Raw genomic sequence first — 12,323 nt, forward strand, 5'->3', positions numbered from 1 at the left:
CCTTATCACTGCCCCCCCTGTGGGCTACGTGGTAATTCACACTCTACAGTATTTTCCCCCCTTCCCCCCCCCCCTTTTTTCGATCATTGTTCTCTCATATTCATCCTTTTTCTCTTTTTCCTCTTTCCCACCCCTTTCTATTCCTTCTGTTCAGTGTGTGGGATTTAGTTTTCTTGTCCTTCTGACAAGCAAAGCATAAAAGAGTTTGTTAAACAGAAATGGTTTTTCTCTCCCTCCTTTTTATCTAAAGGAATCTATAATATAGGAACTAATATACTAACCAGCTATATTTATGGAAAATCTATCTTTTGATCTACTTATATAATTGTTAAATAATTAGAGTAAAACTGATGTGTTCAAGGTTAAGATATGAGTATAAGTAACATACAATTGATAGCTGCAAATAACAAACTGAGAATAATAAAAATGTTATAAGACATATGTGTATATTCACAAATCTAATAACTGTTTTATGTACCTTTAGATTATTAAAGATTGAATCTCTGTTTACATACTTTCCTTTGCTGGACCCTGAGGAAGCGCATAATGCGAAACGCGTAGCTCCAGCATTTTCTATCTGTATTTATACTAATCCTGTCACCATGTATTGACTGTTCTATCCATTAGAGTGATATACTTTTTGTTTTTATTATGTATTAATAAAGATTTATGAATTTTTTAAAAAAATAACATTTGTGTACCGTTGCTATGTTACAAGAACATGTGCATACTTTGACTGTTTGTAGAGGCACATTTAAACCCCCTTTTCTTCTTGTAGGGACGTAGTCTTGACCCTTCCATAGGGACAGGCCTATGCCCTTGCTGGAATTCCTTCCATTCTTATAAATATACTCGCTGTTTCAGATAAAGAATAAATCTTTATACCTGACTCTAGCTCTCAACGCATGGGAGTTCTACCCCCCGAAGGGGAACCCTATTGGGCTCTACTGTTTTGCAGGTATGTTCTTCAACACAAGGGGTCTCTTTATCTTTCCCCCTTCCCCCCCCCCTTTTTTTCTTTTCCCCCCCTAATCTTTGGGAGTAGGTTTCTTCTCTAGGGGTATCCTGGATAAGCAATAGGCTTTCCAGGGCATTTTCAGGGCAACATGTGGTCGCAGATGCAAATAATATTTTTTTCATGTAAAAAAAACTTTCATTGTAAAATGCCTATGTATATTCTGTTTCTTGGAATTTATATTCAATTATGTATTTCAGGAACATATGCAGATTCCCTGAGGAAGATTTATGTACTAAACAAACGGTTTGAAACGCGTTGGACTCTGCTATGTACCTATAACTGTATTGTATCATTCATGCTTTTTTCGAGTCTATGATTATAAATATGTACAGTTTATGATGATTATTTGTTATAACTACACCTTTTCAAAATAAATTTTATCTTTATTACACGTAAAAAATTTCTCTTAAGAGAGCCTTTACTGTTAACCTTAAAGTCCCACAAACCTAAGGGGGTTTCTTTTTCAACCTAAGAGCACAGTGGCCTCCATAATCCTCAAATGGAAGACGTTTGGGATGACCAGAACCCTTCCTAGAGCTGGCCGTCCGGCCAAACTGAGCTATCGGGGGGAGAAGAGCCTTGGTGAGAGAGGTAAAGAAGAACCCAAAGATCACTGTGGCTGAGCTCCAGAGATGCAGTCAGGAGATGGGAGAAAGTTGTAGAAAGTCAACCATCACTGCAGCCCTCCACCAGTCGGGGCTTTATGGCAGAGTGGCCCGACAGAAGCCTCTCCTCAGTGTAAGACACATGAAAGCCCGCATGGAGTTTGCTAAAAAACACCTGAAGGACTCCAAGATGGTGAGAAATAAGATTCTCTGGTCTGATGAGACCAAAATAGAACTTTTTGGCCTTAATTCTAAGCGGTATGTGTGGAGAAAACCAGGCACTGCTCATCACCTGTCCAATACAGTCCCAACAGTGAAGCATGGTGGTGGCAGCATCATGCTGTGGGGGTGTTTTTCAGCTGCAGGGACAGGACGACTGGTTGCAATTGAGGGAAAGATGAATGCGGCCAAGTACAGGGATATCCTGGACAAAAACCTTCTCCAGAGTGCTCTGGACCTCAGACTGGGCCGAAGGTTTACCTTCCAACAAGACAATGACCCTAAGCACACAGCTAAAATAAGGAAGGAGTGGCTTCACAACAACTCCGTGACTTAACCCAATTGAGCATCTCGGGAGAGACCTAAAAATGGCTGTCCACCAACGTTTACCATCCAACCTGACAGAACTGGAGAGGATCTGCAAGGAGGAATTGCAGAGGATCCCCAAATCCAGGTGTGAAAGACTTGTTGCATCTTTCCCAAAAAGACTCCTGGCTGTATTAGATCAAAAGGGGGCTTCTACTAAATACTGAGCAAAGGGTCTGAATCCTTAGGACCATGTGATATTTCAGTTTTTCTTTTTTAATAAATCTGCAACAATGTCAACAATTCTGTGTTTTTCTGTCAGTATGGGGTGCTGTGTGTACATTCATGAGGAAGAAGAATGAACTTAAATGATTTTAGCAAATGGCTGCAATATAACAAAGAGTGAAAAATTTAAGGGGGTCTGAATACTTTCCGTACCCACTGTATATTATATATATATATATATATATATATTAATAAATACACCCAGAAGTAGGATATTTGGGCATTTTAACTAGGAGTCAGACAAAGCTTTATGAAGGATGGAAAGAATTTATAAATCTTTTATATGAAAGTAGTACCAAAATCTGAGACTTTCCACAATCACTTTAAATATAATCCTGGTAAAAGTTTGCTTTAAATGTAATTGTAATTTCATAATCGATTAATCGATTCGTTGTTTCAGCCCTAATTCTGTCACTTCTGAGTTCAGAGCGGTCAAAAGTCTTCTCTTGTATACTTGTCCAGGTTTTAAATGTCAAGTGTTGAACTCAAAGGATCAATGAGCCAGCGAGCCAACCCTTTTTTCAGAAAGATAGGTTAGCAATGCCAATTTCAATGTGTATGACAGTTTTTCTTTATCCCCTAACCTAGCCCTAAAACTGAACACTTAGGGCATATTTGTAAAGCAGTAAGCCTAAAATTTACCTAACATTTTACCTACAAACCCTAACCCCATCAGAATTGAAAAGCTGCTAGGTTATATTATCCCCCTAAATAATGAATACGATTAAAAAAAAAAATACCCCACGTTATATAAATAGATATAGATAAAAATTTCTAATCATTTATATCAGGGCTTGACAAACCCCAGGCGCCATGTCGCCTTGGCACTAGAATTAGCGGCCTGGTGCCTGGGCTACACTGCAGCAGGTGTCTTCTCCCCATGCCAGACATCCCAAGTCTCCCGCAAGGTGCATGCAGGCTGTTGCTCCCTGACACCCGCAAGTGCCGAGCGATATCCCGGCTCCAGGCTGTCAGCTGTCAGAATGGATCCAATGCTTCCTGTATAGTTCCAGATCTGTCCTGTCACAGGCGGAGTAATATCAAATGCACTCCACCTGTGAGGAGAGATACAGGAAGCATTGACTCTGCATGCTTCCTCCAGCACCGCTCCTCACACTCAGAGAGGAGCCATCATTTCCCGCCAGCAGTAAGTCACATGTGTTAGGGGTGCAACTAGCCCCCAGCACAGAATTGTAACTATCCCAGCATGTGCAGTGTTTCTGACTCTACCACCATGACCACTTCAAATCACTGAAGTGGTCATGGTGATTAGAGTGTTCCTTTAATATCTTGCAGTAGACGTGAACCTCTGTATACTGATTCCATTTGATCATCTCTAGTTGTGTTAAATTGGCGGGGGTGGGGGGGGGGCGGAGAGTGCCACCTCCCTGAAATTAGTTTTTGCATGTTGGGATGTCTGCCATGCGGCCCCCCGCCCACAGGTGTGCGGACTAAGATGCCGCACCAGCAATTTAGGCTGCAGCTTTGCGACCTGCTCTAGCGAGACGGTTACACTGGGGAACTGGCGCCCTCTTTTGGTGGCTGGGGCTGCAACAAGAAGTCACTGGTGGTGCTGAGGGTTTCCCCTGCCTGCTCTCACTGCCCGCCCATCTCTGTCCAAAGAGGTTGAAGGTGTTGTGGGCTTGATCTGGCGCCCTGTCCTTACCAGTGAGTAGACAAGGAGTGCGGGGCATCCGGTTGGAATGGCCTTAGTTCCCTTTACAAGCTCACAAATATGGAAACAGTTTATTTTTTTCATGAAAATTATTTTCCAGTCTCCTCCTGTCATGCCACACAGGCAAAGGCCTATTTCACTCGGGCTGTCGGATCAGGTGTACCTGTCAATTTTTCAGGTGGACCTGATCGGACCCTTCAGCCTCCTCTATGGAGCAGCAGATATCCACTAACAACCGACGCCATCGGATCCTGTCCGCCAAAAACAGCTGGATGGTGGTCCTTTTTCCCATCCGTCCGGCGGATTGAATCCGATGGCATTGGATGGAAATAGACAGGCAGTCCATTTCCATCTGATTGCCCTATAGAGGAGAGAGGGACTGGGTTAGTGTTTGTTCTGCAGACCAGTCATCCGCCTACTCAGCTGGGATTAGCGGAGAAATTGCTGAGCAAGCGGATTTCGCTTAGCGGAGGTGCCCATATGAAAGGGGCCTAAGGTGGCATGAGTTAACTGGATCTCCTATCACTCCCACCTTGCTGCACTGTCCTTCCCTAGTGAGCCACTGCCCATCGCAACTTCAAGCCAAGTACACATGGGCCGAATGCCAGGCAACATCAGCCGGTTCAATAAAAACTAGCCGCCATTCGGCTCGTGTGTAAAGGAACCCTCAGTAAGCTTCTGAATCCACAAAATCCCTTTTATAATGTTTTAGGGCAGGAACGGATGCTGCCCTGGAATACTTCTTAGAAAAAGAGTTACCAGGTACCTAGCTGTTTTCGCTAATCGTCATCCAGGGCAGCACCTGAGAGGATGTCCCAAGCAATACTTACTAGGGAGAGGAAAGTCTGGAGCACCTTGCAACCAAATATCTGGTCTTGACTGGACAGCTGGTCGATGCGTTAATGCCTTGCAAAGGTATTGAAGCTCGACCATGTCACTGCCCTGCAGATCTGCTCCGGCGTTGCCCCGGCTCTTTCTGCACTTGATGATGCCCAAGCTCTGGTCCAGTAGGCCTTGACTCCACTAAGCGGGGGAAGGTTTAGCGCTTGGTAGGCTGACTGAATAGCAAGCTTTATCCATCTGGCTATCATACTTTTCAAAGCCGACTTCCCTTTGTTCACTCCTGCATGGAGGATGAATAGAGTGGTTGTTTTCCGCCACTCTAGTTCTCTCAAGGTAAGCTATCAGATCTTTCTTACATCTAGCTTGTTGTAAGTCACTCTTTTCCTGCTGTCCATTTAATTTGGAAGGGAAGGAATAACCACCTCCTGAGATCTGTGGAAAGTTGAAGAGACTGTTGGTAGGAAGGCTTGGTCTGGTGTGAGAATAATTTTATCTGTCCGAATTAAACAGTAAGGTGCTATCATGGATGACTCTTTGCTGACTCTTCTTGCTGATACCAGTACCACCAGGAGTACTGTTTTTAGTGTAAGGTATTAATCCGAACTTTTCTCCATTCGCTCAAAGGGTGCAGAGAGTACCCCTTTGAGTACCATAGAGATGTCGTATGTTGGAGTTCTGCTGAACTTCATAGGTGTAACATTCCTTAATCAGAGAAGGAATTTTCTTATGAACGGGGTCTTCCACCAGCCTAATATCTAGGTGGGAAGATAGGGCTGTCACTTGAACCTTCAAAGTGTTATGGGAAATGCCCCTGTAAGCTGCTTCCTGTAAAAAATCTAAGATTGCCGGAATGGCCCCCTTGTCGGGTCTCCCTTGTTCTTGTACCTGAAGACAAACTTTTTCCTCACTTTTTCATAGATGGCTCTAGTCACTGCTGGTTAAGGAAAATGCTATCGAGTAGCCTGCTACCGTACCAAGGAAAAATACGTTTTCCACGATTTCCTTCCGCTGGCGAGCGAGAAACGCTCACCTTTTTTTTTTGTTAAAGAGGTTTTTAATCAAAGAGTTTATCAAAAAAATGTTTTACCAAAAATGATTTTTTAACAGATTGTTCTATAGTATTATTGTGGATCTACTGTTTGTATACCTTATTAGACCAGCTGTAAGGAATGGTGTGCATTATGAATTAACAGTACTCTAGGCTGGAAAAAGTAAATGTGTGGCATGGGTTAACAACCCCACTGCAACCACACCCATGAGGGAGGAGCCGTTTCAAGACTCCATGGGTGAGGTACAAATCACTTCTTCTATATAAACTGGTGGTCTAGACATGGCCCCTTGGCTCTGAGGAAGAGGCGAAGCCTTAAAATGCTTCAGGCTATCAAAGACAGTGGACATTGCAACAATGGACTCCGACATTTGAATTTGATATGCTGGTTTACTACTTCTGTTTGTGAGTAGCCACTTTTATTTTGTACTAATAAAGCCTTACTGAAGGTAATGCGGTAGGCAGGTGTGCCCTTTCTTTGTTTTTTGTTTGCAGTACTTTGTTGACCACCTCGGTCTTAGAGGGCAGCAAGGCCTTAGCCATTGGAGATGCCAAGTAAGAGTTCCGTGATAGGAATGGTCTGGGAACCCTGTTTCTGAGCGCAGGAGCAAGGTGCTACGCACCGCATATTTGTTTTGGAATATCCTTAAGAGAACCACTGTGATTCTTTGGCCACCATTTTATTGATGCATTTCTGGCATAGAGGTTTTATTCATTCTGGAGGAAACCTATGACCGCAAGAGGCACATGCCTTGCTACTGGTCTTTGTCTGTAAATAAGCACAAAGGTCCCAGTGAGGAAGGCAGTTGCCTTACACAACAGTGAAAATTCCACTTCCGCCTTTCCCAAGATGGCTGTGGACCGTAAGCGTATCACCAGAAGTGACACAAAGTTCCAGTCCCGAAGCCATCTTGGTCCTCCAACAGCGAGGACGCTCCCGGCAGCTAGCCTGGACCGGTTTAAAGTTCAAGGGGACCAGGGGGTGCCACATACGTGGGGTCCAGGAAACTACCACTCCCGCATGCAGGGGGTAGCCCCCCACCCCCCCTCCACAGGCAACCGGAAGAGAATTGGTGGCTAGCAGAACTAGCCTAGAAGATCCGCTGCTCCAGGTATGGACTGGGAGGATACCATCGGCATCCTGACAGCTGAGGGGATGGTTGCAGACCCCTCAGTAGGGTGAAATCTCAGGCGGGGACCAGCTTTCCCTAATGTGCTGCCCCTGACCTGCACTGCCCAAGGCTCGCTGAGCTGGATGGGAGGCTGGTCAGGCAGCCTCCACAATTAGCACAGAGACTGGAAAAAAAAAACAGCAGATGCAGCTCCTGTGGGTCTATAAGAAACACAATCAAACTGAGGCAGAAGGTATGGCTGGCTTTTTTAGGGCTCTTTCACACAGGCTGAGACCGTTCAGCTCCGCCTGTCCGTTTTTTTTTTTTTTGGCAGATCTGAACAGTCCCCCCATACATCCCTATGGGGCATTGTCTCTGCTGACATCCGATCCGCCAAATCTGGACGGATGGAAACCCTATTTTCCATCTGTCCAGCGGATGGGACCGGATGAGAACGGACCGAAGGTCCGTTCCCATCCAATTCCCTCATAGAGATGTATGGGGAACTGACAGCTGTGTCACCGCACACAGCGCGGAGAACAGCTGTCATCCTCCTGCTCCTCCCGCTAAGATAAACAGAGTCTGTCCGGCGGACGGACAGTGTGAAAGGGGCCTAATAATGGTGGACTAATGTGTTTCAGGTGAGAGCAGTTCCATCTCTCAGGTGATACCCTGGAAGACAATTAGAGAAAAAAAAAAAAATCATACAATCCCATATACACAATCCTATACCCACAGTTGATCCAGAGGAAGGCAAAAAGCCCCAGCAAAGCATTAACCAATTTGCTCCAGCAGGGGAAAAAAAATTCCTTCCTGCCCCCCCCCCCCCCCCCCCAAGAGGTAATCAGATCTTCCCTGATTTAACTTTACCTATAAATGTTAGTATCCAGTTATATACATTAAAGAGGAAGTCAATTCTTCAAAAAAAATTATATTTTTTTCCCTGCAAAGTAAATGCTTAATGTGCTAGTATGCATTGCATACTAGCACATTATGTGACGCATACCTGCAACGAAGCCCGCGCTGTCCCTGCTGCCGGCCGCATCCATCTTCACCAGTCTTCCTTCCAGGTCTGCGGACTCCGGTCCTATTACTGGCCGCGTGATGTCGCGCCTGCGTGCGGGAGCCACCAGTTACGGTACAGGGCTCTGAAGAAACGGCACGGGTGGCCGTTTCTTCAGAGCGCATGCACCGATGATGTCATTGGCTGCGTGCAATGTAACCGTGCAAGTTTAGGAGATATTTACGGCACCTATAAGTAATTCTTATTTTAGGCTTACCTATAGGCAAGTCTTTAAAGTGGGTTTACAACCACTTAGGAAAGAACCCAGGTTATTTATTTATTTTTTTTTTGCTAAACAAACTGAGCTGGCCAGAACCAGCTCTTGAGAAAATCTTTTCCACATTTTCACAGCCTGTGAAGAAACCTCTCTGTATTTGGTGATTAAATCGCTTTTTCTCTAGACGTAAAGAGTGCCCCCTCCATGTTTACAAGTGTACCCTTATAATCTACACCATCAGCTCTTTCAAGTGCACTGCTCTTTTCCTCAAAATGTATACCCTAAGGCCCCTTTCACACAGGCGGACCGTTCAGATCTGCCTGTCCGTTTTTTTGGCGGATCTGAACGGTCCCCCCATGCATTCCTATGGGACATCGGATGTCAGCGGAGACATGTCCGCTGACATCCGATCCGTCAAATCTGGACGGATGGAAACCCTATTTTCCATCCGTCCAGCGGATTGGATGGGATCGGGTGAGAACGGACTGACGGTCCGTTCCCATCCGATTTCCCCCATAGAGATGCATGGGGAACTGTCAGCTGTGTCTCCGCACACAGCGCGGAGACACAGCTGTCCTCCTGCTGTTGTCCTCAAGCCGCAGATCCCCCGCTGAGAAAAACGGACTCCGTCCAACGGACGGAGTGTGTGAAAGGAGCCTTAGGGTCCTTTCACACAGTCCGCATTCCGTTGCGGACCGTGCTCTTCTCAGCGGGGATCGATCCATCGATCCCCGCTGAGCCGGCGGATGACAGCTCCGTCTCCGCACTGTGTGTGGAGAGGGAGGTGTCAGAGCCCCGCTGCTCTCTCTGGGGAATCGGATAAGAGCGGACTGCCTGTCCGCTCTCAGATACGATCCCCTGGATGGATGGAAAATAGGGTTTCCATCCGTCCAGATTTTACGGACAGGATCGGATGCGGATGGCAGCGGGTGTCAGCAGACGTGTCTCTGCTGACATCCGCTGCCCCATAGGGATTGTATGGAGGATCCGATCAGATCTGCCTAAAAAAAACTGACAGGCGGATCTGATCGGACCGCCCGTGTGAAAGGACCCTAAAGTACACAAAAGAGAACTTAACGGACTTGCAAATTCTCTTTGCAAGGTCAACAGCCAAGGCCTCATATCCATATCTAACTATTTCTCTGGCCACTGACATATACTGAGTACAATTAAGGACTATCACAGGAAGGGAAGAGGCATCTAGCATGATAGGATAGGCCATGATTGGACGTCTAGCTTCACCTCCTCTAGCCTATGAGAGGCAAGATGGCTGTGCCCAAGAGTGGAAAAACAAAATGCAAAAACACTTAGTGACAAACAAGGCAGCATCAATCTGCATAATAAATAATGTATAATCCTACAAATGTAAAAATAAGTTCTGTAAAAAATTCAGTACTTACAACGGATTCCATCGTTCATCCAGCCGGCGATGTAATGAGATTCTGTCACTGAGATAGATGTTTATCTGATGTTTGTTGATGCTCTCCTCTTCCAGCTTTTTTTCATCCCCATCAAGGTTGAGATTCACCGCTCGTCCAAACTCTCCCAATGCATTAGCACTGAGTGGTGGCTTTTCATATACTGGCCTCCTAAGTTGTTCATTGCTTAACTCATTTTGTATAGCAGCCTCTTCCCTGGGTATCACATGCTTCTCTAGTTTATGTCCCTCAGAATTCTGGCTACTACCATCGTCCACCCCTTTGCTTAGCAGCAGGAACCCAAAGAACAATATACAGGCTATAGTCACTAACACAAATATACTCCTCTTCCTCCGGTGTGGTAACCAAGCACCTAGAACTCCACGTCTCTTTTTACTCATTATAAAAGAGGAGTGCTTACTAATCTAAGAAATTGGGTTTCTAGTTCAGTGTTTTTAAATGATTACAGTGATTGTTTACAATATCAAAAATGTACAAAATTTACATCCAAGACTTCACTCTGTCTAGGGAGTATCTGCAACGTTTAACCATCAGCAAAAATCAAAAACTAGATCTAACCAGTCCCTTTAGTAGAATTTTTCAAATTTCTAATTTATATATTGGTTTTCAAGGTATTCTTTAAAATGATCAGTTCTATATTCGCATGAATAATAATCTTATATATGATCAGTAATTGTATATGCACAATCAAACACAAAAATCATCAATTATCCTATATTCTAACAAATGAATAATTGATTACCAAAAATATGGATCATTTAGAATCCAATCTATGAACGATCAGTTCTCATATATACAAATAATCAATTATCTAATATATAGAATTCTCTATTCTATGAATGATCCCTGCAGTGGACAAGTGTACAGGTGTAGGGAAAATATCAGCGCCGCGTCACTCCACCTACGTGTCAACAAGGATATAGGAGGTGACCCTGTTCCTGCTGTGCGATCAATCCTCAGGAATCACCTTATTAGCAATTGAGTAACAGGGCAGCTTTTACCTCCTCAGCTCATTAGCTAACAATTCCTAGCACTCCCACTTCCTTCAGCTGTCATCTCCAGCCTACGTGTACTATTATAGCCGAAAACCCACAACACAACGCAGCCTCCAACAAGCAAACTTTATCGGCCGACTACCACCCAATAACTGGTCGTATAGCTGACTTTGTCCTCCCTTCTCCCTCAGCTCCGCACACAAAATAAAAGCCCTGCTCTTCTTTTCCTGGTCCCAGCACCGGGATGACAGTTCCTGTTCCTGCGGGTGTACAGTCCAGCAACCTTCCAATGAAAAGTTCTTCAGCACCTCTGACTAACTTCTTCCTCTTCCTTCTGTCACCTTACCCCTCACACCACACCCCTCTCCTGACCCCGCCCCCCCTGAAAACAATCTCACAGCTTCTTACACTTCAGAGGCTTTTTCATTGTAAAGCGCATTCGGCTTAAGTAAAAAGTAGAAGAGATAGAGATGGGTAAAGTCTGCTTTTATTTCACCTATTAAAAACTGCCAGCTATGCCTATAGGTCTGTATTGGGTGATATTGCTGTTTTATAGATGTCGCTAAGACTGTGAAAAACATTAGGCATATGGAGGGGTGGGCGCGGCTTAAAGCTGGACTACAGGTATGAATAAACAAAAAACAATCAGCGCAGACAGGTGATAAATACTAAGACAAATGGAAATGCTGGCTGAACACAGACACAGGACACACAGCAGAAATCCCAGAATATCGCAAAAACAAATTGATGCAGCGCAGATCCTATTAATACATGAAGAAAAGAGTCCCAAAGATTGAATGAAAAAGTCCTTAGGTCCAATCGGTGTTGATTGAAAGAGGATAGAGGAGACAGCGACTCCACACAGTTATCTCCCTCCACCAGAAAGCACACATATGCCCTCACCTCATATTTTGACCACTGTATTACCAGAGGCCAAAAATCGCAGTGAATATCCACATCACTCAGACGGCTTTAGGTACACAGGCATGCACCTCTAGTCTTGCATAGTTGCCAACATTTGAAAAAAAATTCCAGGGACACTTTGCTGCGCAGCTATCAATTACTTACCACACCCACTTCCCTGAAGTTCCGCCCACTCTGCATAATTAATCTCCGCCTACTTATCAGATTATAGGGTCTACTTCATAAAGAGAGAATTACAGGAAATTGAAAAGGGAATTGAAAACTTGAGGCCAAAGTAGCAGAGTTGGAATAATTCTCCCATTCAGCTGCACTACTTCTGCCTAAAGTTTAAAATTCTCATCACAATTCCCTGCAATTCTAAAGTGTGAAATGTGCTCAGGTGTGTATGGTCACACCTGAGCACATTTCACACTTTATTCACCTGTCTTTGAATTCAGCCCTCTGTAGGGTGATAATTTTCATTTACATAAAACAATGTGGCATCCTTTCCTTCCTAACACATTACCTAGTCCATACCAGTATAGATCCTAACACATTACCCAGTCCATACCATCCTCGCACATTACCCAGTCCA

General features: G+C 44.6%; 1 protein-coding gene across 1 annotated transcript in view; it reads right to left on the reverse strand.

Annotated features, from left to right (window-relative positions):
- Window positions 1-10,269, reverse strand: part of GALNT12 (polypeptide N-acetylgalactosaminyltransferase 12) — a 585,857-nt gene extending 575,588 nt beyond the window's left edge. The window contains exon 1 of the mRNA XM_082258648.1: window positions 9,792-10,269. Within this exon, the coding sequence (XP_082114774.1) occupies window positions 9,792-10,210 (419 nt within the window). The 5' untranslated portion in view covers window positions 10,211-10,269. The remainder of the gene's footprint in view (window positions 1-9,791) is intronic.
- Between the last annotated feature and the right edge of the window lie 2,054 nt (window positions 10,270-12,323).

The sequence above is a fragment of the Pelophylax lessonae genome (assembly GCF_965119305.1).
Source record: "Pelophylax lessonae genome assembly, chromosome: 5".
Lineage (NCBI taxonomy): Eukaryota > Metazoa > Chordata > Amphibia > Anura > Ranidae > Pelophylax > Pelophylax lessonae.